The sequence below is a fragment of the Hylobates moloch genome, unplaced genomic scaffold (genome assembly GCF_009828535.3).
Source record: "Hylobates moloch isolate HMO894 unplaced genomic scaffold, HMol_V3 SCAFFOLD_1, whole genome shotgun sequence".
In the NCBI taxonomy this organism is placed as follows: domain Eukaryota; kingdom Metazoa; phylum Chordata; class Mammalia; order Primates; family Hylobatidae; genus Hylobates; species Hylobates moloch.
The window spans coordinates 229,914,315-229,939,796 of NW_026652276.1; the positions used below are offsets into that span (position 1 = coordinate 229,914,315).

At 47.5% G+C, this 25,482-nt stretch overlaps 1 protein-coding gene across 5 annotated transcripts; it reads right to left on the reverse strand.

Annotated features, from left to right (window-relative positions):
• Nucleotides 1-1,077: 1,077 nt before the first annotated feature.
• ZNF786 (zinc finger protein 786) lies at nt 1,078-24,017 on the reverse strand. 5 transcript variants are annotated; one of them, XM_058427678.1, is made up of 5 exons: nt 23,907-23,971; nt 16,850-17,008; nt 13,660-13,786; nt 6,194-6,346; nt 1,323-3,898 (listed from the first exon to the last, which is right to left on the reverse strand). In XM_058427678.1, exons 3-5 carry the CDS (start codon nt 13,691-13,693, stop codon nt 1,848-1,850), a joined length of 2,238 nt encoding a protein of 745 aa, XP_058283661.1. In that variant the 5' UTR covers nt 13,694-13,786; nt 16,850-17,008; nt 23,907-23,971; the 3' UTR covers nt 1,323-1,847. The 5 variants fall into 5 exon arrangements, with proteins under 5 accessions (XP_032617962.1, XP_032617963.1, XP_058283661.1 ...); XM_032762071.2 differs by lacking the exon at nt 16,850-17,008 and having other exon boundaries at nt 1,078-3,898; nt 23,907-24,017; XM_032762072.2 differs by lacking the exons at nt 16,850-17,008; nt 23,907-23,971 and adding an exon at nt 8,974-9,097 and having other exon boundaries at nt 1,322-3,898; nt 13,660-13,685.
• Nucleotides 24,018-25,482: the final 1,465 nt, after the last annotated feature.

The window sequence follows — 25,482 nt, forward strand, 5'->3', positions numbered from 1 at the left end:
ACTCCAGGCTGGGTGACAGAGACCATCTCTAAAAAAAAAAAAAAAAAAGGCCAGCGCGGTGGCTCATGCCTGTAATCCCAGCACTACAAGAGGCTGAGGCGGGCGGATCATGAGGTCAAGAGATCGAGACCATCCTGGCTAACACAGTGAAACCCCGTCTCTACTAAAACTACAAAAAATTAAAAAATTAGCCGGGTGTGGTGGCATGGTGGCGGGGACCTGTGATCCCAGCTACTTGGGAGCCTGAGGCAGGAGAATGGCATGAACCTGGGAGGTGGAGCTTGCGGTGAGCCGAGATCATGCCACTGCACTCCAGCCTGGGCGACAGAGTGAGACTCTGTCTCAAAAAAAAAAAAGGAATTTATAAGTATATATTATTCTATATCTTTATGTATTAATTATATATTCTACAATTTTTTTGAGATGGAGTCTTGCTCTGTCTCCCAAGTTGGAGTGCAGTGGTGCAATCTCAGCTCAGTGCAACCTCCACCTCTGGGGTTCAAGTGATTCTCCTGCCTCAGCCTCCAGAGTAGCTGAGACTACAGGTGCACGCCACCATGCCCGGCTAATTTTTGTACTTTCTAGTAGAGATGGTGTCTTACCATGTTGGCCAGACTGGTCTCAAACTCCTGACCTCAAGTGATCCTCCTGCCTTGACCTCCCAAAGTAATGGCATTATAGGTGTGAGCCACCACATCAGGCTATATTCTAAAAATTCTAAAGAGAATTAAAGAGACTTGCCAAGCTTCCTTTGGAAGATACTAAATTTGTTTTTTTTTTTTTTCCTTGAGATGGAGTCTCGCTCTGTTGCCCAGGCTGGAGCGCAGTGGCTCGATCTTGGCTCACTGCAAGCTCCGCCTCCTGGGTTCACGCCATTCTCCTGCCTCAGCCTCCCGAGTAGCTGGGACTACAGGCGCCCACCACCATGCCCAGCTAATTTTTTTTTTTTTTTTTGTATTTTTAGTAGAGACAGGGTGGTCTCGATCTCCTGACCTTGTGATCTGCCCACCTCGCCTCCCAAAGTGCTGGGATTACAGGCGTGAGCCACCACCCCTGGCCTAAATTTTTTTTTTTTTCAGACAGTGTCATGCTATGTCATCCATACTGGAGTGCAGTGGCACCATCATTGCTCACTGCAGCCTCGACCTCCTTGGGCTCAGGCGATCCTCCCACCTAGGCTTCCGGAGTAGCTGGGACTACAGGTGTGTACCACTATGCCTAGCTAATTTTTGTATTTTTAGTAGAGACAGGGTTTTGCCATGTTGCCCAAGCTGGTCTCAAACTCCTTGGCTCATGATCCTCCTGCCACGGCCTGCCAAAGTTTTGGGATTACAGGCATGAACCACTGTGCCTGGCCTAAATATACTATTGTAACAATTACTTTTTAAAATGTCAGAACTTCCTTGTAATTACACATATATTTTTATATAAATGCACAAAGGTAATCACATCCTATTTGGATTTCTGTGTGCACTTTTTCTTAAAAATTTTAACAATCACTTATAACCTCGTAGAAATTGTTTTCGTTTGTAGATGCTTCCTTTTTCATAAAATTATGTCCTTGTTTTATAATGCCATCTTTTCCAATATAGCCGAGATCACGCCACTGCACTCCAGCCTGGGTGACAGAGCAAGACTCCATCTTGGAAAAAAAAAAGAAATATAATTGGTGATGTTTCCAAAGAGAAAATCCTTTGTGGTTCCTCTTATTCCTAACTTGTATGACACTCTTGCTCAAAGAAGGACACCTGCTCCTAAAACCCGTCTACCAGCGGGTCTGGCTACTGTTGCTGTGGATTCCTGGGCAATACCAATCCTGCTCAACGCTTTGGATGTCCCACTCTGCCTCAACTCCAATCGGCCTCTATCATTGCGAACAGTTGGCTGAGTCTTTTCTTAATGTCCAGTTCATTTGGAGCAGGACAGGATTTTGTGTGTACTCTGATGTGCTCTGCAAGCTTAGACTTATAAATGAAGCCCTTTCCACAGTCACCACAGGCGAAGGGCCTCTCGGGTCTGTGGATGCGCTGGTGCCTCAGCATGTGTCCCCTTTCCCGGAAGTTCTTGTCACACTCAGGGCAGTGGAAAGGCCTCTCCCCTGTGTGCAGGCCCTGATGGCTGAGCAGCTGCGCCTTCAGGCGGAAACTCTTGTCACACTTGGGACACTGAAAAGGCTTCTCTCCCGTGTGCGTCCTGATGTGTTCGATGAGCTTGGAGTGTTTCACAAAGCCCTTGCCGCACTCACAGGAGAAAGGCATCTCCCCGCTGTGCAGCAGCTGGTGGGCCTTCATGTCGGCCTTCACGCGATAGCGCTTGTCGCACTCCGGACACTGGAAGGGCCTCTCTCCCGTGTGCAGGCGCTGGTGGCTGAGCAGCTGCCCCTTCAGGCGGAAGCTCCTGTTGCACTCCGGGCACTGGAAAGGCCTCTCCCCGCTGTGCACGCGCAAGTGCTCCGTGAGCTTGGACTGTCTGGTGAAGCCCTTGCCACACTCCCCGCACGAGAACGGCCTCTCCTTGCTGTGCGTGTGCTGGTGGGCCTTCAGGATGCCCTTCAGGCGGAAGCGCTTGTCGCACTTCAGGCACTGGAAGGGCCTCTCCCCGCTGTGCACTCTCAGGTGCTCACGGAGCTTGCACTGGTGGGTGAAGCCTCTGCCACACTCGCTACAGGAGAACGGCCTCTCCCCACCGTGCCGGAGCCGGTGGGCTCTCAGCATGCTCTCCAAGCGGAAGCTCAGCCCACACTCTGGGCACTGAAAGGGCTTCTCGTCCGTGTGCAGCCGCTGGTGCCGCAGCAGCTGTCCCCTCTGACGGAAGTTCCTGCCACACTTGGCACACCAGAAAGGCTTCTCTCCGCTGTGGACTCGAATGTGCTCCGTGAGTTTACACTGCTTGGCGAAGCCCTTGCCACACTTCCTGCAGGAGAACGGTCTCTCCCCACCGTGCGCGTGCTGGTGGACCTGCAGCAGGCGGCGCAGGCGGAAGCGCTTGGTGCAAAGCGGACACTGGAAGGGCTTTTCTCCAGTATGCGCCCTGCAGTGGCTGGCGAGCCTGGCGCTCATAGGGGAGCGCTCGCCACACTCCGAGCAGGAGCAGGGCCCCTCTGCGCCGTGCTGCAGCGCCTCCGTGTCCCCTTCCTGGTGGCCGCTCCCCTCCTGAGGCAGGCGCGAGCCTGGCTTCTGTCCCGATTGCACACTGCTGGAGGCCCCACGGCCTTCTCTCCAAGAGGCCGGCCCCTCCCGGCTGTGCTGGCACCGGCGAGCCTGCGTGCTGTCCACCGGGAGGCAGCGCTTGCCGCATGGGGTGCACTGGGCAGGCTTCTCCCCCTGCTGCGGGAGGCGGTGGCTGGGATGGGCCAGCTCGTGTCGGAAGCGCATTTCACCGTCAGCGCTCTTGAACTGGCCCCTCCCCGTGTGGGCCGCCAGATGGCGCAGCAGACACAGCTTCCGGCGGAAGCTCTTACCGCACACGCCACACCGGAAGTGCCTCTGTACCCGAGGGCTGCTCCACGACATCTGCGTCTCTGCCCTCTTGTTGAATTTCTCCCAGGCCCTACGTGTCCGGTCCTTTGAGTTGCCTCTCTGGTGCGTTACTAAGTGGTTGTTCTCCCAACAGCTTTCCCCGCAGACAGGACAAGGGTGCTGGGTGCTCTCCCAGGTGGGGACGTCCCGCAAACCAGGAAGATCCAGATTTCTGGGACCTGGGATTCCTTCTTTTAGGGTAGATTCACTGGGGCCGCGGGCTAGTGGCGGAAGAGCCCTGGCGTCGTGTCTCTGTGGGCTCCCGAGGGTGATGCCTTGGTCAGGCCTGAAGGAAACAAAGGATCCAAAGGAACACTGGCTCTCAGGATCTAATTGGAAATGGCTTTTAGTTTTTCCTGAATTCACAGCCTGCTGGCTTCCTGCAATTGAAAACAAAAATTCAGTCGGTATTCCTGTCTGCAGCACTACTAGTGATTCTCACAGTCAAGTGACCCACAAGAGTGCCTTTTGGTGGCCTGGGAACCCAGCTTCCACTGAGCTACCCAACCATGCAGTGTGGTCTGTCTCATGGCCGTGAGTTTGGTGAGTCTGCTGAAACTAAACTGAACAGACGTATCTTTGGATAATACTGAAAAAAGGAAAATATAGGTTGCAAATATAGAGTGTAAGCTCTCGAATCAGTCTGCCTAGTTTTGAATCCTATCTGTCCACTATGTAACCTTTGTCAAGCTAATCTCTTTTGGCTTCAGCTCCTTCTGTAAAAACGTGGAAACAAAAGTACATAAGATTACTGTGAGAATTAAATGAGCTAATGTGCATGAGGTGCTTAGCATGGTGCCTGGCATAGTGCATGTACTCTGTAAGTGTTGACTGCTCTCATGACTTCAGGAAAGCCAGTGTATCCCATTCTGATGTACAGACACACCTGGAGTCCCGAGCTGGAGCCCTGACTAATACCACAGTTATACGTGATCCTTGAGCCATCCTGTCTCTAAGACCTGGCAGCAAGGCTTGGGCCTATTCCTCCCTCCCTGCCCCCATTTCTGCCAATGTTTCAAGAAGGTTTCTTGAAATAATTAATAGATGGTAGAAAGTTAGGTAATTTGTGGGGAAAAACCTTCACTTTCGAAATAAGCACCTAAAAACTAAAACTATTTGACAAGATTTCTTGAAATGATGCTCCTGTTTGACTTTTTCATTCTGTACTTTAAGAATCCAAAAATCTCAGACTCTCTCATCATGACAAGAAATGAAAGAGAAGAGCTCAGGTTGAAGTATTCATTTCATTCTGTACTTTAAGAATCCAAAAATCTTAGACTCTCTCATCATGACAAGAAATGAAAGGGGGCCAGGCGCGGTGGCTCACGCTTGTAATCCCAGCACTTTGGGAGGCCGAGGCGGGCGGATCACGAGGTCAGGAGATCGAGACCACAGTGAAACCCCGTCTTTACTAAAAAATACAAAAAAAAATTAGCCGGGCGTGGTGGCGGGTGCCTGTAGTCCCAGCTACTCGGAGAGGCTGAGGCAGGAGAATGGCGTGAACCCGGGAGGCGGAGCTTGCAGTGAGCCGAGATTGTGCCACTGCACTCCAGCCTGGGTGACAGAGCGAGACTCCGTCTCAAAAAAAAAAAAAAAAAGAAATGAAAGGGAAGAGCTCAGGTTGAAGTATTCAAGTAGACAACAGTCTCTACTTAGGAAGGAAGCCACGTTAGTCACGAAGATCTGGATAACCATGGGCCAGGCATGGTGGCTCACACTTATAATCCCAGCACTTTGGGAGGCTGAGGTGGGAGGACTGCTTGAGGCCAGGACTGCTTGAAGCCAGGAGTTCAAGACTGCAGTGAGCTATGGTCATGCCACTGTGCTCCAGCCTGGGTGACAGAGCAAGATCCTGTGTCTTAAAAAAAAAAAAAAAAAAAATCTGGATAACCAGTTTCTGCTGAGTTCTTACTATATAAACTGTCTCTCAATATATATACCCACATATATGTATACATATATACACATATATTTATATATTTATGTGTACATTTATATACATATGTATATACACATATGTGTGTATGTATGTATGTGTGTGTGTATATATATATATATATATATATATATTTTTTTTTTTTTTTTTTTTTTTTTGAGACTGAGACTTGCTCTGTCGCCCAGGCTGGAGTGCAGTTGCATAATCTCAGCTCACTCACTGCAAACTCTGCCTTCCAGGTTCAAGCAATTCTTCTGCCTCAGCCTCCTAGTAGCTGAGATTACAGGCACCTGCCACCATGCCCGGCTAATTTTTTTTGTATTTTTAGTAGAGTAAGGGTTTCACCATGTTGGCCAGGCTGGTCTGGAACTTCTGACCTCAAGTGATCTGCCCGCCTGGGCTACCCAAAGTGCTGGGATTACAGGCCGGAGCCACCATGCCTGGCCTAACACTATATATATTAACCAATTCAATCCTGTTAACATGGGTACTTTTATTTTATAGTTCAGGCATTGAAATACCGAAAGGTTCAATAACTTGCCCAAGGTCACCAAGAAAAAGCAAGATCCAGACATAGACTCTAGAACCCACATTCCTAACCATTATGCTTTACTGCCTTTATCTAGAAGATAAGAGTCATCAAACCTCAGCTCGCCCAAACACGATGACAAGATCAGAGAAGAGAAACAAATCTGAACACAATGTCTCAAGGTCGGGGCCCTGATTTCTTAATACTCACCCCAAAACAGCTGTTCCTCAAAACCTGGATCAAAATGCATATCAACAGAGGAGCAAATTATGTTTCCTGATTTCTGTGATTCTCTCCATTTCCTGAAGGGCTCTCCCCCGTGTTCAATCCAGGATATTAGTTCTGGTTTTGGAAGTCCATCATCTGCACAGAGAAGTCAGACAGGGTAGTTTGGCTTCCTGAATTTAAAGCACACTAAGTGTCTAAATTTCTCAACATTCACTCCTGGGACAAAGTATGAGAACAACATGTCAAAAAAAAAAAAAAAGGTTTACACAAAGATGAAAAAACTGCCTACACATCCTAACAATGCCTCCTAGTCTGTCTCGACATGTTAGATCAGGTATATTGTTTTAATTTTGTCATGGTCCCCACACATTTAGCAATGCTATATTTTGTCCAAAAACAAAATGGCTAATGCCATATATATATATATATATATATATATATTTTTTTTTAAATGTTTTTATTTAGGTATTTATTTTTTGAGATGGGGTCTCACTCCAGTTGCCAAGGCTGGAGTGCAGTGGTGCAATCATGGCTCACTGTAGCCTCGGCTTCCTGGGCTTAGGTAATTCTTCAACCTCAGCCTGGGACTACAGGCACACACCACCAGGCCAAGCTAATTTTCGCATTTTTAGTGGAGACGGGTTTCACCGTGTTGCCCAGGCTAGTTTCAAATTCCTGTGCTCAAGCAGTCTGTCTGCCTCGGCCTCCCAAAGTGCTGGGATTACAGGCGTAAGCCACTGCGCCCAGCCTTCAGTATTCTTAACAGTGATTTAATAACAGCCAAATCATAGGGTCCAATTTTAAAGCAAGTTGGTTACGGCAAAAATGTGGTCAAAAAGGAGTTTTTAAAATAATGCTTTAAGTTATTATTACTGTTGTTTTAGATAGGGTCTCACTGTGTCTCTCAGGCTGGAGTGCACTGGCATGATCACAGCTTACTGCAGCCTCAACCTCCTGGGCTCCAGTGATCTGCCCACCTCAGCCTCCTGAGTAGCTGGGACTACAGGCAAGAGCTACCACACTGGCTAATTTTTTTTATTAGTTTTTGAAATGGGGTCTCACTATGTTGCCCAGGCTACCCTCAAACTCCTGGACTCAAGCAGTCCTACCCCACCCTGGCGTCTCAAAGTGCTGCAATTACAGGCATGAGCCACCGCACCTGGCCAGTGGTTTAACTTATTAGAAATACTTCTGGCACACAGAGAAGGAGAAAAATATACAAAAACCTGGATGCCATCTAACTTTGTCAAATCCTACCGTGCTGACACACTTCAGGTTTTTTATTTTTTTGTTTTTGATAGGGTCTTGCTGTGTCTCCCAGGCTGAAGTGCAGTGGTGCAATCACAGCTCATTGCAGCATCAACCTCCTGGGCTCAAGTAATCCTCCCACCTCAGCCTCCTGACAGCTGGGACTACAGGCGGGAGCCACCATGCTCAGCTAATTTTTAAATTTTTTGTAGAGACAGGGTCTCCCTAGTTTGTCCAGGCTTGTCTCAAACTCCTAGGCCCAAGATATCCTCCTACCTCAGCCTCTGAAAGTGCTGGGATTGTAGGGATGAGCCACCATGCCCAGTCTACTTCAGGTTTCTTAAAGATATGAGACATTACACAGTTTAAGAGTCTTACCCTGTATATCCCTCTCCAGAGGTAAGCACTACCCTGAATCTGGTGTATATTATTCCTATGCATGTTCTTATTTTAGAATATATATGTATAAATAAAATGTTGCTGGGTTTTTGTTTTGTTTTTTTTGACAAAGTTTCACTCTTGTTGCCCAGGCTGGAGTACAATGGCGCGATCTCGGCTCACCGCAGCCTCCGCCTCCCGGGTTCAAGCGATTCTCCTGCCTCAGTCTCCAGAGTAGCTGGGATTACAGGCATGCGCCACCACACCTGGCTAATTTTTGTATTTTTAGTAGAGACGGGGTTTCTCCATGTTGGTCAGGCTGGTCTAGAACTCCCGACCTCAGGTGATCTGGCTGCCTTGGCCTCCCAAAGTGCTGGGATTACAGGCATGAGCCACTGTGCCTGGCCTGTATTACTGGTTTTAAACTTTACACAGACCAGGCTAGGCGCAGTGGCTCACGCCTCTAATCCCAGCACTTTGGGAGGCCGAGGTGGGAGGATCACGAGGTCAGGAGTTCGAGACCAGCCTGGGCAATACGGTGAAAGCTCATCTAATACAAAAGTTAGCTGGGCGTGGTGGTGTGTGCCTATAGTCCCAGCTACTCGGGAGGCTGAGGCAGGAGACTTGCTTGAACCTGGGAGGTGGAAGTTGGCGGTGAGCTGAGATCGCACCACTGCACTCCAGCCTGGGAAACAGAGCAAGACTCCATCTTGGAAAAAAAAAACAAACTTTACATAGACCATACCACATTGTACTGCAACTTGCTCTTCTCTCCTCAAATTATATTTTTAAAATTTCTCCATTTTGGAACACTTGGCTTCATTTGTTTGATAGTCTTTGATTATATGAATGTATCACAGTCTGTCGTTTTCTTCTGCTCCCTGGCATGCCTCTATGAATACACACATAAGCATTGACAGTTCTTGAAGTGAATTGCTGTATCATAGGATAAGCATGTCTTCAACTTTACTGTATGTTACCAAATTGCTCTCCAAAGTGGCTATGCTGATTGACAATAGAGTAGGAATGTTCACTTTGCTTCACATCTTGACAACACACGATGCTATCAGATGTTTTACTATCTCTAACATAGTACCACATAATAAGTCTTGCTATCTGATAGAACAATCAATCACCTTCCATCTTGTTCCATAAGACTGTCTTCATTATTCTCGTCTTGGTTCTCCCATGTTCTTTAGGATCAGCTTATCAAATTCCACAGAAAGCTCTATTGGGATTCTGACTGGACTTGCTTTGAATCTATAGATTCATTTGGGGACAGAATTGACAGAAGGCAGAAAGATCCATGTAACTGACTATTAGATTAAGAAGATGGGTGGCCGGGCGCGGTGGCTCACGCCTGTAATCCCAGCACTTTGGGAGGCCAAGGCGGGCGGATCACAAGGTCAGGAGATCGAGACCATCCTGGCAAACACGGTGAAACCCCGTCTCTACTAAAAATACAAAAAAATTAGCCGGGCGTGGTGGTGGGTGCCTGTAGTCCCAGCTACTGGGGAGGCTGAGGCAGGAGAATGGCATGAACCTGGGAGGCGGAGCTTGCAGTGAGCTGAGATTGCGCCACTGCACTCCAGCCTGGGCGACAGAGCGAGACTCCTTCTCAAAAATAAATGAATAAATAAAAGAAGATGGGTGTTCTCCTAGCCGGCCACAGTGGCTCACGACTGTAATCCCAGAACTTGGGGAGGCCAAGGCAGGTGGATCACTTGACCTCAGGAATTCAAGACCAGCCTGGGAAACATGATGAACATGATGATGATGATGGATAATCACAACGATATGATGAAAGCATGAGAAACAGTCGTGGCCCAACAATGAAACAAATTAAAATGTAGCATAATTTTGTCTTTTTTTTTTTTTTTTGAGATGAAGTCTCACTGTCGCCCAGGCTGGAGTGCAATGGCGTGATCTCGGCTCATTGTAGGCTTCGCTTCCTGGGTTCAAGCGATTCTCCTCCCTCAGCCTCCCAAGTAGCTGGGATTACAGGCATGCACAACCACGCCCAGCTATTTTTTGTATTTTTAGTAGAGATGGGGTTTCACCATGTTGGCCAGGCTGGTGTCAAACTCCTGACCTCCCTCCCTTCCTTCCTTCCTTTTCTTTCTTTTTTTGAGACAGTCTCCCTCTGTTGCCCAGGCTGGAGCGCAGCGGCATGATCTCGGCTCACTGCAGCCTCCCTGCCTGGGGCTCCCGTGATTCTCCTGCCTCGGCCTGCCGAATACCTGGGACTGCAGGCGCACACCACCATGCCTGGCTGGTTTTTGTGTTTTTGGTGGAGACGGAGTTTCGCTGTGTTGGCCAGGCTGGTGTCCAACTCCTGACCTCGAGTGATCCGCCCGCCTCGGCCTCCCGAAGTGTTGGGATTACAGACGGAGTCTCGCTCACTCAGTGCTCAATGTTGCCCAGGCTGGAGTGCAGTGGCGTGATCTCCGCTCGCTACAACCTCCACCTCCCAGCCGCCTGCTTTAGCTTCCCAAAGTGCTGAGATTACAGCCTCTGCCTGGCCGCCACCCCGTCTAGGAAGTGAGGAGCGTCTCTGCCTGGCCGCCCATCGTCTGGGATGTGAGGAGTGCCTCTGCCCGGCCGCCCCGTCTGGGAAGTGAGGAGCGCCTCTGCCCTGCCACTACCCCATCTGGGAAGTAAGGAGCGTCTCTGCCCGGCCGCCCCGTCTAGGAAATGAGGAGCGCCTCTGCCCGGCCGCCCCGTCTGGGACGTGAGGAACCTCTCTGCCCGGCCGCCCCATCTGGGACGTGAGGAGCGCCTCTGCCCGCCTGCCCCGTCTAGGAAGTGAGGAGCATCTCTGCCCAGCCGCCACCCCGTCTGGGAAGTGAGGAGCGCCTCTGCCCGGCTGCCACCCCATCTGGGAAGTGAGGAGCGCCTCTGCCCTGCCGCCACCCCGTCTGGGAAGTGAGGAGCGCGTCTGCCTGGCCGTTGTGCAACCTTCCAAGTGTGGAGTGACAGCCTTCGTTGTGGAATGAATGAAGACACGGGCACTGATTATATAACACCTTGGCAGCTATCTCAAGTCGTTGATGGTGGAGGTATTGGAATTATAGAAGAAAGCAAACACACAAATTTGACTAAAGGCGATTTTGTGACTTCTTTCTATTGGCCCTGGCAAACCAAGGTTATTCTGGATGGAAATAGCCTTGAAAAGGTTATATATGAACGTATCTGATTTTTTTCCGCGTATAATTCTTACTTTGTGCATTTGATATTCAGTTGTGTTTGTAATCACGGAAAAATGAAAGCATATATTTTCAAAAAAAAAAAAAAAAAAACTCCTGACCTCAAGTGATCCACCCACCTCAGCCTCCAAAAGTGCTGGGATTACAGGCATGAGCCACCACACCCGCCCAAAATGTAGCATAATTTTGAACAACTGGTAAGAATGAAAAAAAGAGAATCCATTTGATCTTGATGCTTGGAACATTCTTACTAGGCTGGCACAGGGTTAATGGCATAGAATTATATTTTTGCCTCTATAGATTCATTTACTGTAACTGATTCTTCAGTAACAATGAAAATAATGTAATGTTTTCAGTTATATGTTTTAGAAACAATCCATACATAAAGCCTGCAAAAGTTAACTATGGTAGACCAGGCACGGTGGCTCACGCCTATAATCCCAGCACTTTGGGAGACCGAGGTGGGTGAATCACCTGAGGTTGGGAGTTCAAGACCAGCCTGACCAACATGGAGAAACCCCGTCTCTACTAAAAATATAAAATTAGCTGGGTGTGGTGGCGCATGCCTGTAATCTCAGCTACTCAGGAGGCTGAGGCAGGAGAATAGCTTGAACCCAGGAGGCGGAGGCTGTGGTGAGCTGACATGGTGCCATTGCACTCCAGCCTGGGCAACAAGAGTGAAACTCCGTCTCAAAAAAAAAAAAAAAAAAAAAAACTATGGTAACAGAACAGAATACAAATATTAGAAACTTCGCAATATAAAGGAAGTGGTATGGCTGTTGTCAACTGGCAGAAGAGATGAAGGGAAGTACTAGAGAACTAATTATCTTTATATACTGAATGAGTCAAGAGATGAAAATGATGGAATACAATCTAGAATCTTAAACATATTATTTTAAATTATAAAGCTGGCCAACAGAGGCACAAAAACTATCAAAAACTGGGGAGAAGATAGAAGAGGGATTGTATAAGTGAACTAATGCCTAATTTTTCATAGTAATTAATTAATGCTGTCTAAACTTGATAAATCAAGTTACTGTAAGCATACTTAGATTGGAGGAAGCCACTTTAAAAACTAAAACAAAAATGGTTAAAAGTGGTTGCCCTCACGTGGTTAACTGAATGTGGAGATAAGAATGAAACAGGGGCCGGGCGTGATGGCTCACGCCTGTAATCCCAGCACTTTGGGAGGCTGAGGAGGGCGGATCACGAGGTCAGGAGATCAAGACCATCCTGGCTAACACGGTGAAACCCTGTCTCTACTAAAAATACAAAAAAATTAGCTAAGTGCAGTGGTGGGCGCCTGTAGTCCCAGCTACTCGGGAGGCTGAGGCAGGAGAATGATGTGAACCCGGGAGGCGGAGCTTGCAGTGAGCTAAGATCGCGCTGCTGCACTCCAGCCTGGGGGACAGAGCAAAACTCTGTCTCAAAAAAAAAAAAAAAAAAGAATGAAACAGGAGATTTTTATCTTTCACTTGATGCTTCTCTGAACAGACTGATTTTTTAAAAATGATATTTGATAAATGAAATATAAAAACCAAATAAGCAAAAAGGACATCCAATACCATACCCAGGCCAGACAGCTACTCTTTTTTTTTTTTCCTTTTTGGGACGGAGTCTCACTCTGTTGCCAGGCTGGAGTGCAGTGGCGCGATCTCGGCTCACTGCAACCCCCGCCTCCCAGGTTCAAGTGATTCTCCTGCCTCAGCCTCCTGAGTAGCTGGGACTACAGGCGCCCGCTACCACGCCCAGCTAATTTTTGTATTTTTAGTAGAGACAGGGTTTAACCATGTTGGCCAGGATGGTCTTGATCTCTTGACCTCGTGATCCACCCGCCTTGGACTCCCAAAGTCCTGGGATTACAGGCGTGAGCCACCGCGCCCGGCAGAGACAGCTACTCTTAAAACACTTCAGGCCAGGTGCGGTGGCTCACGCCTGTAATCCCAGCACTTTGGGGGGCCAAGGCAGGTGGATCACGAGGTCAGGAGATTAAGACCATCCCGGCCAACATGGTGAAACCATGTCTCTACTAAAAATACAAAAATTAGCCGGGCGTGGCAGCACACACCTGTAGTCCCAGTTACTCGGGAGGCTGAGGCAGGAGAACTGCTTGAACCCGGGAGGCAGAGGTTACAGTCAGCCAAGACTCCAGCCCGGGCGACAGAGTGAGACTGCGTCTCAAAAAAACAAACACTTCATTGTACACCCTTCCAAAATAGCTTTTCTGTAGTATTTAGACCCCACTGTAAAAGTTGTGAGGTAGGGATATCCTAGGTTAAAGATATACAGAGCACTTCATGAATGTGCACTAGGTGTGCTCCTATGTGGACAAACATGGCATCCTGATAGTAAGTCATGACTAAAGGCCCCTCATAAATAATATTTAGTCACCCGGACCACATTACATTGTTCAAAGATTCTCATGCAACAATGTCTACCCTCGAGTAAAGATGAACAATGTTGACAAAAGTATTAACAATAGATTGCAGGGTAAAAATACCCTTCTGAGTTAATTTCTGAGAAATCTTGCTACCTGAGAAACAGGAGCATCAAGTGACTGTGACCCCTTACAGGATCCAGTTCCATGACCTACCCACAAAGGTGAACAGGTCTTACCTAGAGAGACGAGAGTCTCATAATTGCTTCTCATCACATGCTTGTAAAGCTCCTTCTGCCATGCCTCTAGATCCTGCCATTCTTGCTCGGAGAAATAAATGGCAACATCCTCAAAAGTCAGAGGTAGCTGAAATTGTAGACATAAGACATATACATTCATGGTTGCTTCAAAATGACTCCAGCTCCTTCTTGTTAATTTAAAAGACTTCTGCAGTGGACAAAGGTTTTTGGTTGTTCAGCAGCTTCTTCCTGGAGAACTACTCCTTCTACTCCAATTACATCGTTCTGCTGTTAACCACTACACCCCCCGCTCCACGTTTCATTATGCTTCTTCAAAGTATATATACATATGTAGAGTATGGAATTTTTTTCTTTACAAAATGGGAACAAGTCACTTTGTAACTTCATTCACTTAATATGTCACAGACCTCTTTCCAGGTTAATAATATATATTGAGGCAAACACATTTTTTTGGTAAAGTCACACTATATTCCATGACTAGATATACCCCACTGATGGGACATATAGTTTGTTTCCCTTATAAATTACAGTATTCAGCCAGGCCCGGTGGGTCATGCCTGTAATCCCAGCACTTTGGGAGGCTGAGGCGGGCGGATCACGAGGTCAGGAGTTCGAGATCAGCCTGACCAACATGGTGAAACCCTGCCTCTACTAAAAATACAAAAATTAGCCGGGTGTGGTGGCGTGCACCTGTAATTCCAGCTACTGGAAAGGCTGAGGCAGGAGAATTGCTTGAACCTGGGAGGCAGAGGTTGCAGTGAGCAGAGATCACACCACTGCACTCCAGCCTGGGCGACAGAGCGAGACTCGGTCTCAAAAAAAAAAAAAAAAAATTAGTGTTCTCATGTGCTTTCTATGTATTAGTGCTTTTACTTCTTCAGGATAAAGTATAAAAGGAGAACTACTAAATCAAAGAGAATACACATCTTCAGTTTTAATAAATAACATCAGATTGCCTTCCAAAAAGAATCCAGCACATTTACCCTTGCTATTAACATGAGACTTCTTGTTTCTTTATGCCTCTGCCAGCACAAGATGTTCTCAAGCCTTATTTTTTGCCAACGTGGGGTGGCAAGTTGTATTTCAGTATTTTAATTTACATTAATTTGTAAGGCTGGAAGTCCTTGCCACAGCAATCAGGCAAGAGAAAGAAATAAAGGGCATCCAAATTGGAAAACTATCTCTGTTTGCCAATGATATGATCCTCCACCTAGAAAATCCTAGAGATTCCTCCAAAAGACTCCTGGATTTGACAAATGAATTCAGCAAAGTCTCAGGTAACAAAATTAATGTATATAAGTCAGTAGCACTGCTATACACCAACAGCGACCAAGCTGAGAAATCAAGAACTCAGTAGTTTTTACAATGGCTGGAAAAAACAATAAAATGCCTAGGCATACACTTGACATGGTTTGGCTCTGTGTCCCCACCCAAATCTCCTGTTAAATTGTAATCCCCAGGGTTGGAGGAGGGGCCTGGTGGGAGGCGACTGAATCATGGGGGCAGACTTCCCCCTTGTTCTCATGATAGCGAGTTTTCACAAGATCTGGTTATTTAAAAGTGTGTAGCACTTGTCCCTTCGCTGTCTCCCTCTTGCTCCAGCCATGAGAAGACCGTATGATTGTAAGTCTTCTGAGGCCTCCCCAGAAGCAGAAGACTAAGAGTTACCAGCAATTAGTTTTGAATTTTATTGCTTTTCTAAATACTGCATTAGAAAAAATGCAATGTATGCAAATGTTTAGTATTGTTTAATACTTGTGTTTATTATGGTTGACTTGGATAAATGGATACTTCCTGAGGCTCACAACTAGGAGTATGTAAATTATATATTTGTTAATTTAAAACACTCTAATTACATAAGCATACATCCCACCTTTTATTGAACTGCCATTGTTACTGCCATATGTCCTTATTTTCTATGGGTATTAAAGTTTATCTTGTTCCAACTTAAATTTTTTTTTTTTGACACGGCATCTCACTCTGTTGCCAGGCTGGAGTGCAGTGGCATGATCTTAGCTCACTGTATCCTCCACTTCCCAGATTCAAGCAATTCTCCTGCCTCAACCTCCTGAGTAGCTGGGACTACATGTGTGCACCACCACACCTGGCTAACTTTTTTTGCATTTTTAGTAGAGATGGGGTTTCACCATGTTGGTCAGGCTGGTCTCCAACTCCTGACATCAAGTGATCCACCTACCTTGGCCTCCCAAAGTGCTGGGACTCAGGCATGAGCCACGGTACTCAGCCTATTCATCTTTTATTTTTATTTATTTATTTTGAGACGGAGTCTCACTCTGTTGCCCAGGCTGGAGTGCAGTGGCGTGATCTCGGCTCACTGCAACCTCCACCACCCTGGTTCAAGTGATTCCCCTGCCTCAGCCTCCCGAGTAGCTGGGATTACAGGCACATGCCACTGGGCTAAATTTTTTTGTATTTTTAGTAGAGACGGGGTTTCACCATGTTGGCCAGGCTGGTCTCGAACTCCTACCTCAGGCAATCTGCCTGGCTGGGCCTCCCAAAGTGCTGGGATTACAGGCGAGAGCCACTGCGCCCAGCCAGCCTAGTCATCTTCAAATTTTTTTTTTTTTTTTGAGACGGAGTTTTGCTGTTTTGCCCAGGCTGGAGTAAAGTGGCACGATCTCAGCTCACTGCAACCTCTGCCCACTGGGGTTCAAGCGGCTCTCCTGCCTCAGCCTCCCAAGTAGCTGGGATTATAGGTGCTGGCCACCACCCCGAGCTGATTTTGTATCTTTAGTAGATTCAGGGTTTTGCCACGTTAGCCAGGCTGGTCTCGAACTTCTGACCTCAGGTGATCCACCCGCCTTGGCCTCCCAGTGCTAGGATTACAGGCGTGAACCACCACGCCCGGCCAAAGTTTATTTTTATTTATTTATTTATTTTAAATTTTAGTTTCAGGCGTACATGTGCAGGTTTGCTATACAGGTAAATTGCGTGTTGTGGGGGTTTGGTGTGCAGACTGTTTCATCACCCAGGTAATAAGCATAGTACCTGATAAGTAATTTTTCAGTCCTCATTCTCCTCCCACCCTCCACCTTCAAGTAGGCCCCAGTGTCTGCTATTCCCCGCTTTGTATCCGTATATACTCAGTGTTTAGCTCGCCCTTATAAGTGAGAACGGCACTTTGTTTTCTACTCCTGTGTTATCTCACTTAAGATAATGGCCTCCAGCTCCATCCATCTTTCTGCAAAGGATATGATTTTCTTTATGGCTGCATAGTATTCCATGGTGCATATGTACATTTTCTTTATCCAGTCTGCCATTGATGGGCATTTAGGTTGATTCCACATCTTTGCTATGGTGAATAGTGCTGCAATGAACATATGCAAACATGTGTCTTTATGCAGAACAATTTATATTCCTGTGGGTATATATTCAGTAATGGGATTGCAGGGTCAAACGGTAATTCTGGCTGGGCATGGTGGCTCACGCCTGTAACACCAGCACTTTGGGAGGCCGAGGCGGGCAGATCACCTGAGGTCAGGAGTTCTAGACCAGCCTGGCCAACATGGAGAAACCCCGTCTCTACTAAAAATACAAAAAATTAGCTGGGCGTGGTGGCACGTGCTTGTAATCCCAGCTACTCAGGAGGCTAAAGCAGGAGAATTGCTTGAACTCGGGAGGCAGAGTTTCCTGTGAGCCGAGATGGCACCAGCCTGGACGACAGAGCAAAACTCCATCACAAAAAAAAAAAAGGTAATTCTGCTTTGAGTTCTTTGAGAAATCACCAAACTGCTTTCTACAATGGCTGAACTAATTTACATTCCCACCAGCAGTGTTTATGTGTTCTCTTTTCTCTGTAACCTTTTTTTTTTTTTAACTTTTTAATAGCCATTCTGACTGATATGGTTTTGATTTGCATTTCTCAAATGATTAGTGATGCTGAGCATCTTTTCATAAGCTTGTTGGCCATGTGTATGTCTTCTTTTGAGAAGTGTCTGTTCATGTCCTTTACCCATTTTTTAATGCAGTTGTTTTTTGCTTGTAAATTTAAGTTCCCCACAGATTCTGGATATTAGACCTCTGTCAGTTGCATAGTTTGCAAATATCCCATTCTGTAGCGTGTTTGTTTACTCTGCTGATAGCTTCTTTTGCTGCATAGAAGCTCTTTAGTTTAATTAGGTCCCATGTGTCAATTTTTGTTTTTGTTGCAGTTGCTTTTGGAGTCTTCATCATGAAATCTTTGCCAGGGCCTATGTCCAGAATGCTACTTCCTAGGTTATCTTCCAGGGTTTTTATAGTTTTAGGTCTTACATTTAAGTCTTTAATCCATGTTGAGTTGATTTTTGTATATGGTGTAAGGAAGGGGTGCAGTGTCAGTCTTTTGCATATGGCTAGCCAGTTATCCCAGAACCATTTATTAAATAGGGAGTCTTTTTCCCACTGCTTGTTCTTGTTGACTTTGTAGATCAGATGATTGTAGGTGTGTGGCGTTGTTTCTGGGCTCTCTATTCTGTTCCATTGGTCTGTATGTCTGTTTTCTTACCAGTACCATGCTGTTTTGGTTACTGTGGCCTTGTATAGTTTGAAGTCAGGTAGTGTGATGTCTCCAGCTTTGCTCACTTTGCCTAGGACTGCCTTGACTATTTGGGCTCTTTTTTGGTTATATATGAATTTTAAAATAGTTTTTTCAGCCAGACACTGGCTCATACCTGTAATCCCAGTAATTTGGGAGCCCAGGAGTTTGAGAACACTCTGGGCCACATAGCTAAACCCATCTCTACCAAAACAGTAACAAAACCCACAAAAATTAGCAGGGCATGGTGGCACATGCCTGTAGTCCTAGCTACCTGAGAGGCTGAGGTGGGAGAACTGCTTGAGTCCAGGGTTTCACCATATTGGCCAGGCTGGTCTCAAACTCCTGACTTCATGATCTGCCTGCCTCGGTCTCCCGAAGTGTTGGGATTACAGGCGTGAGCCACCACTCCCGGCAATATAGTTTTCTTCTAATTGTCATTGGTAGTTTGATAGGAATAGCAATGAATCTGGAAACTGCTTTGGGCAGTATGGCCATTTTACCAATATTGATTCTTCCTATCCATGAGCATTAAATGTTTTTCCCTTTGTGTTATCTCTGATTTCTTTAAGTAGTGTTTATAATTCTTGTTGTAAAGACCTTTCACCTCCTTGGTTAGCTGTATTCCTCGGCATTTTTGACTAGATGTGAATGGGACTGTGTTCTTGATTTGGCTTTTAGCTTGGATGCTGTTGGTTTATAGGAATGCTACTGATTTTTGTACACTGGTTTTTGTATTCTCAGACTTTGCTGAAGTTGTTTATCAGATTAAGGAGTGTTTGGGCACACTATGGGGTTTTCTACATATAGAATCATACAGTCTGCAAACAGGGATAGTTTGACTTCCTCTATTTCTATTTGGATGACTTTTATTTCTTTCTCTTGCCAGACTGCTCTGGCTAGGACTTCCCATCTTTTTGTTATATTCATTATGAAATTTAGAGTTGAGTTTTAAAAACTCTAATGACTCCTTTAAATTTGTCTTAGTCTGTTAGGTATTGCTGTAAAGGAACACCAAGGTGGGGTAATTTTTAAAGAAAAGAGGTTTATTTGGTTCACAGTTCTGCAGGCTGTATAAGAAGCACATCACCAGCATCTGCCTCTGGCGAAGGCCTCAGATGGCTTTTGTTCATGGTGGAAGGTGAAGGGGGCTGGGCACGGTGGCTTACACCTGTAATCCCAGCACTTTGGGAGGCCAAGGTGGGCAGATCACCTGAGGTCAGAAGTTCAATACCAGCTTTGCCAATATGGCTAAACCCTGTCTCTACTAAAAATACAAAAATTAGCCGGGCGTGGTGGCAGGGGCCTGTAATCCTGGCTACTTGGGAGGCTGAGGCAGGAGAATCGCTTGAACCCAGGAGGCAGAGGTTGCACTGAGCCAAGATCACACCATTGCACTCCAGCGTGGGCGACAGAGTGAGACACACACACAAAAGGTGAGCTGGCATGTACACAGATCACATGGCAAGAAGAAGCAAGACAGGCTCTTTTTTTTTTTTTTTTTTGAGACGGAGTCTCGCTCTGTCACCCAGGCTGGAGTGCAGTGGCGCGATCTCGGCTCACTGCAAGCTCCACCTCCCGGGTTCACGCCATTCTCCTGCCTCAGCCTCTCCGAGTAGCTGGGACTACAGGCGCCCGCCACCACGCCCGGCTAATTTTTTGTATTTTTTTTAGTAGAGACGGGATCTCACCGTTGTCTCGATCTCCTGACCTCGTGATCCGCCTGCCTCGGCCTCCCAAAGCGCTGGGATTACAAGCGTGAGCCACCGCGCCTGGCCAAGACAGGCTCTTTTTAACCAGCTCCCTCAGGAACTAATAGAGGACAGCACCAAGACATTCATGAGGGATCCACCCCCCATGACCTAAACACTTCCCATTAGAGCCCACTTCCAACATTGCAGATCTTTTTTTTTTTTTTTTTGAGATAGAGTCTTGCTCCATTGCCCAGGCTGAAGTGCAGTGGCGTGATCTCGGCTCACTGCAACCTCCACCTCCCAGGTTCAAGCAATTCTGTCTTGGCCTCCCAAGTAGCTGGGACTACAGGCGCCTGACACCCTGCTCGGCTAATTTTTGTATTTTTAGTAGAGACAGGGTTTCACCTTGTTGGTCAGGCTGGTCTCGAACTCCTGACCTCAGGTGATCCACCTGCCTCAGCCTCCCAAAGTGCTGGGATTACAGGCGTGAGCCACTGTGCCCAGCCGCAAATCCAATTTTGACATGAGGTTTAGGGACAAATATCCAAACTGCAGATATAGCAACACTTAAATCAGAAATTCATTATTTTAAGCTTAAGGAAATATAGTCATTTCTGCTATAATGCTTGTTTTGAAACGTGAATTTGTTCCAACATGATTGATATATTAGGAGACAATATATTACAAAATTTTGCATTTGCTTACATGCAGTTCTGTCTATAAGAAACACTAGATTAGTGGTTCTCAATCAGAACAATTTTGTCCCCTGGCAACATTTTTTATTGTTATAATGTGGGGAAGCAGGGTGGCCTACTGGCATCTAGTGCGCAGCAGCCAAGAATAGTGATAAACATCCTACGATGCACAGGACAGCCTGCAAAACAGAAAATTATCCAGCACAGGATCTTAGTAGTGGCAAAGGTGAGAAACTTTGTACTATGTGAACAAACAGAACTGGGCTGCATAGACATACACAAAATGCACACATGCAACACACTTCAAACATCAGATTACCCTGTGTTATGAGCCCTACCTATTCACCTCCAGGGTCACAACTTTCCATCTCATTTCAGATAACCTTCCTTTCACCACTTCACAATAGCTCACAAACTGCAACCCTTGCTCTGCCCACTTCCACAAGCACATTTCAGGTCGTTCTTTTAGGTTTTTTTTTTTTTTTTTTTGAAACGGGGTCTCATCTGTTGCCCAGGCCAGAGTGCAGTGGTGCCAACACAGCTTACCATAGCTTTGATGTCCTGGGCTCAAGTGATTCTCTTGCCTTAGCCTCCCAAGTAGCTGGGACCACAGGGATATGCCACCACGCCTGGCTCATTTTCTGTAGAGAGGGGTCTCACCATGTTGCCCAGGCTTTTTGTTTGTTTGTTTTTCTTTCTTTTGAGACCAAGTCTTGCTCTGTCACCCAGGCTGGAATGCATTGATGCGATCTCAGCTCACTGCAACCTCTGCCTCTGAGGTTCAAGTGATTCTCCTGCCTCAGCCTCTTGAGTAGCTGGGATTACAGGTGCCCGCCACCACGTCCAGCTAATTTTTTTATTTTTAGTAGAGACGAGATTTCACCATGTTGGCCAGGCTGGTCTTGAATTCTTGACCTCAGGTGATCTGCCTGCCTTGGCCTCCCAAAGTGCTGGGATTACAGGTGTGAGCCACTGTGCCCGGGCTGCCCAGGCTTATTTCAGGCAGTTTTTAAGGCAATTAAGATAATTTATTAATCACTAAAGTGCATAAAACTGCTTTTAGGTCCTTTCAACACATTACTGATGAAAGTTTGAGTATTGTATATGTAACATTTCTCCCAATAAGCTCTGTGGTTTTTATTGCACAATTTTGCATAGCACTATGATTTTTAGAAATGCATATGCTGTATTATTACAGAACTGAACGTATGTTTATACTTCTGTGTTAAAGGTACTCATTCTCTCCTCTTCTCTGATTAAAATTCCTTACTTTTAAAACTTTTTTTAATTTTTAGAAGTTTAAAGATCCAGAAAGTTAGAGAGAAAACTATAAGCATCCTAGTATTCACCACTGACTTAACAAGTTTAACATTTTTCTTCAGAGTTCCTTTTAATGAAATACAATGTGACAAGTGAAACTCAAGTTCTTGTGGTTCCTCTCTTCAGTCATGTTCTGATATTGTCACATTCTCCTTCCTTTGTAAAGGCAAACATTATAACTAATGTGGGAACTTTCCAGTTCATTTTAATACATATATGTATCTGTATTCAGTATTACTTTATGTCTTTTATACATAAATACTTTATTATACTTGTATTCTTCCCTCAACATTTTGGGATCTGGCCCTGTTGAGGTTTTTTTTTTTTTTTTTTTTTTTGAGACAAAGTCTTGCTCTGTCACCCAGGCTGGAGTGCAGTGGCGCCATCTTGGCTCGCTGCAAGCTCCACCTCCCGGGTTCACGCCATTCTCCCGCCTCAGTCTCCGGAGTAGCTGGGACTACAGGCTCCCGCCAACACACCCGGCTAATTTTTGTTTTTGTATTTTTAGTAGAGACAGGGTTTCACCGTGTTAGCCAGGATGGTCTCGATCTCCTGATCTCGTGATCCGCCCGCCTTGGCCTCCCAAAGTGCTGGGATCAGAGGCGTGAGCCACCACGCCCGGCCCTGTTGATTATATATGTAGCTAATTTATTTTAATTTTGTATAGTGTTCCACCGTCTGAATGTCACAAGTTCGTTTTTGAGATAGAGTCTCGCTCTGTCGCCCAGGCTGGAGTGCAGTGGCGCCATCTCAGTTCACTGCAACCTCCACCTCTCGAGTTCAAGCAATTCTCCCTACCTCAGCCTCCCGAGGAGCTGGGATTACAGGTGCCCGCCACCACACTCAGCTAATTTTCGTATTTTTTAGTAGAGACGGTTTTTCGCCATGTTGGCCAGGCTGGTCTTGAACTCCTGACCTCAGGTGATCTGCCCACCTCGGCCTCTCAAAGTGCTGGAATTACAGGCGTAAACCCCCGCACCTGGACTCAATGTAACAAGTTTTAAAATCCATTATTTTACTCATTAATAATTTATTTTCAGGTCTGTGATTTGGCTGTTTATATCCTTTCCCCATATATATAGGTATGTACATATTTTTGGAGACGGAGTTTCGCTCTTGTTGCCCAGGCTGGAGTGCAATGGCGCAGTCTCGGCTCACTGCAACCTCCGTCTCCCGGGTTCAAACAATTCTCCTGCCTGAGCCTCCCAAGTAGCTGGGATTACAGGCGCCCGCCATCATGCCCGGCTAATTTTTTGTATTTTTGGTAGACTTGGGGTTTCACCATGTTGGCCACGCTGGTCTCAAACTCCTGACCTCAGGTGATCCACCCGCCTCGGCCTCCCAAAGTGCTGGGATTACAGACGTGAGCCACCGCGCCCGGCCTAATTCATTTAATAATCAGCAAAAATCCTCAACATTAAAGTTTACAAGATAAAAATACCCTTTAAACCTCGATTTTAAGAAACCACTAACTTAATTTTTTGTATCTTCTTCTACTTCTCCCAACGTATCATCTTACACTCAACACAAATCACGCTAGAAAATAAATTCTGACATTGAAGCCCCCGCCAAACACCATTTCAATCATTCGGAATCTTAAATTTTTTGGAACAGTTGTTCTGATTTCGGTGACTATGATGTAAAACTGGTTGACCTGTAACATCCACCTCTACCTTTCTATCCTTTCCGCCGTCCGCTCCCCGCCCGCCTGGCATCCTCGCCCAGGCTCCGCCCCGCTCCTAGGTCGGCCTCGGTCCACGCTCGGCTTTGTCCAGGGGTTTGGCTACGGACAAGCCGCGGGAGCGGAGGCCACCGGCTCACCGCAGGGCCCGGAATCCACACCCCCAGCAGAAGCGGCCTGCAGACTCCGTCCTACCCGTGCACCGCGGGCACTCACGGGGACCCCAGGACACGGGCGAGCCCGGAACCTGAGGACCCACCACGACCCCGAAACCGGGCGTCCAAACAGGCCAGCCCGCTTACCCGAGGCGGCTCCGCCATGGTCCCCGCAGTCCCGCCCCGCCCTGGCAAAGCCGACCGTCTCCGGCGGCTCCGCGGGAACCGGCCCTGCAGCTCACTGACTCCCCTCCGCTCCGCCCCAACCCGACTCCCACGCACAGCCCGGGTGGCCCCCAAACGCAGCGCCAGCCGGGCGCGGTGCATGCTGGGACCCGGCGCCCGGCCGCGGCTGCCGCTCCGCCCTACAGCGCCTCCTGCTGGCGGGAGAAGCGGCGCTGCCCGAGCGTCAGTCCTCAGAGGAGGGACCGAGGGGCCCGGGCGCCCTCAGAGCAGGCCGCAGCACGCCGGTCTTTGAGGGACCGTCAGATTCCCGGGATCTGGGGAGGGAGGCGGTCAGAGACAAGCCAAGGAGCTGACCGGAGGGGAAACGGAGGGGCAGGACATGGAGAGATCAGGGACAGGGACAGGGAGACGCGCTTCACGGAAACCCAGACTGAGAGGCAGCGAGAGGGGAGCGTCCGGTGCGGTTCCTCCCAAAGCCGCCCCCGAGACAGGCTTCGTCTGTGAGGGGGTCCCGGGAATCCAGCGAGGCCGGAAAGTGGATGGGGGGCGCGCGCTGCCCGCAGTGGCCCGGGGCATCCGTCCCGCCGGGGGCGCGGAGGCCATGGGGGCCCCGTGCTTGTCCCGGCGGGGACGCGGAGGCGGGGTCCGCCCACCAGGTCCGGTCGCCGTGGGTCTAGAGCCCTTCTGGGCTCCCCGGGCGGCCACGCTCCTTCCTTAGCAGAGAACGGCCTTGGGCAGAGATCCCATGCGGAAGCCACCCCGGCCTCAGGGCCGCCTGCAGGGACTCAGGGTGGCCCAAGGCTGCGGCCGGGCACCCCCGGCCCCGGCAGGAGACAGAGACAGAGTGGGACGAGAAGACGGAGGAGGCCATGACGCAGGGCGTGAGAAACACGAGAACGCAAGAACAGGGGAGAGGTGGGAAGACGCAGAAGGGGAAACCAGGAAGAGACAGAAAGGAGAGAGAAGGCGAGGAAGGGGGTGGCGATTGTCCCCAGAAAATCGACCTCGCATTCTTAGTCATGTCTTAGGTGTCAGGCTAAAGTAGCAAAGGAAAAGTGTGCAGTTGGGAGAGGATGTGCATAAGAAATAAAATAGTCCCTGCACAGGCTGAGGAGCGTGTACACATCTGTGTTTGCCACGGAATCGTGAAATGTACATGCACCTTACTGTTTAACGTTTTTTATTTTTACAACTGTTATACAGTACAATTTTTTTTTTTTTTTTTTGAGACAAAGCCTCACTCTGTCACCCAGGCTGGAGTGCTGTGGCGCAATCAAGGCTCACTGCAACCTCTGTCTCCTGGATTCAAGCAATTCTCCTGCCTCAACCTCCCAAGTAGCAGGGATTACAGGCACCTGCCATCACGCCTGGCTAATTTTTGTATTTTTAGTAGAGACGAGGTTTCACCATGTTGGTCAGGCTGGTCTCAAACTCCTGACCTTGTGATCTACCTGCCTCGGCCTCCCCAAGTGTTGGGATTACAGGCGTGAGCCACCGCGCCTGGCTTTTTTTTTTTTTTTTTTTTTTTTTTGAGACA

What these genes read in the sequence shown, in the direction of transcription:
- ZNF786 (XM_032762071.2), bottom strand. An exon ending in TGAGACTCTCGTCTCTCTAG is followed by an intron (nt 6,347 to 13,659) that starts GTAAGACCTGTT and finishes TTCTCTGTGCAG; the next exon opens with ATGATGGACTTCCAAAACCA. An exon ending in TGAGGAACAGCTGTTTTGGG is followed by an intron (nt 3,899 to 6,193) that starts GTGAGTATTAAG and finishes TTTCAATTGCAG; the next exon opens with GAAGCCAGCAGGCTGTGAAT.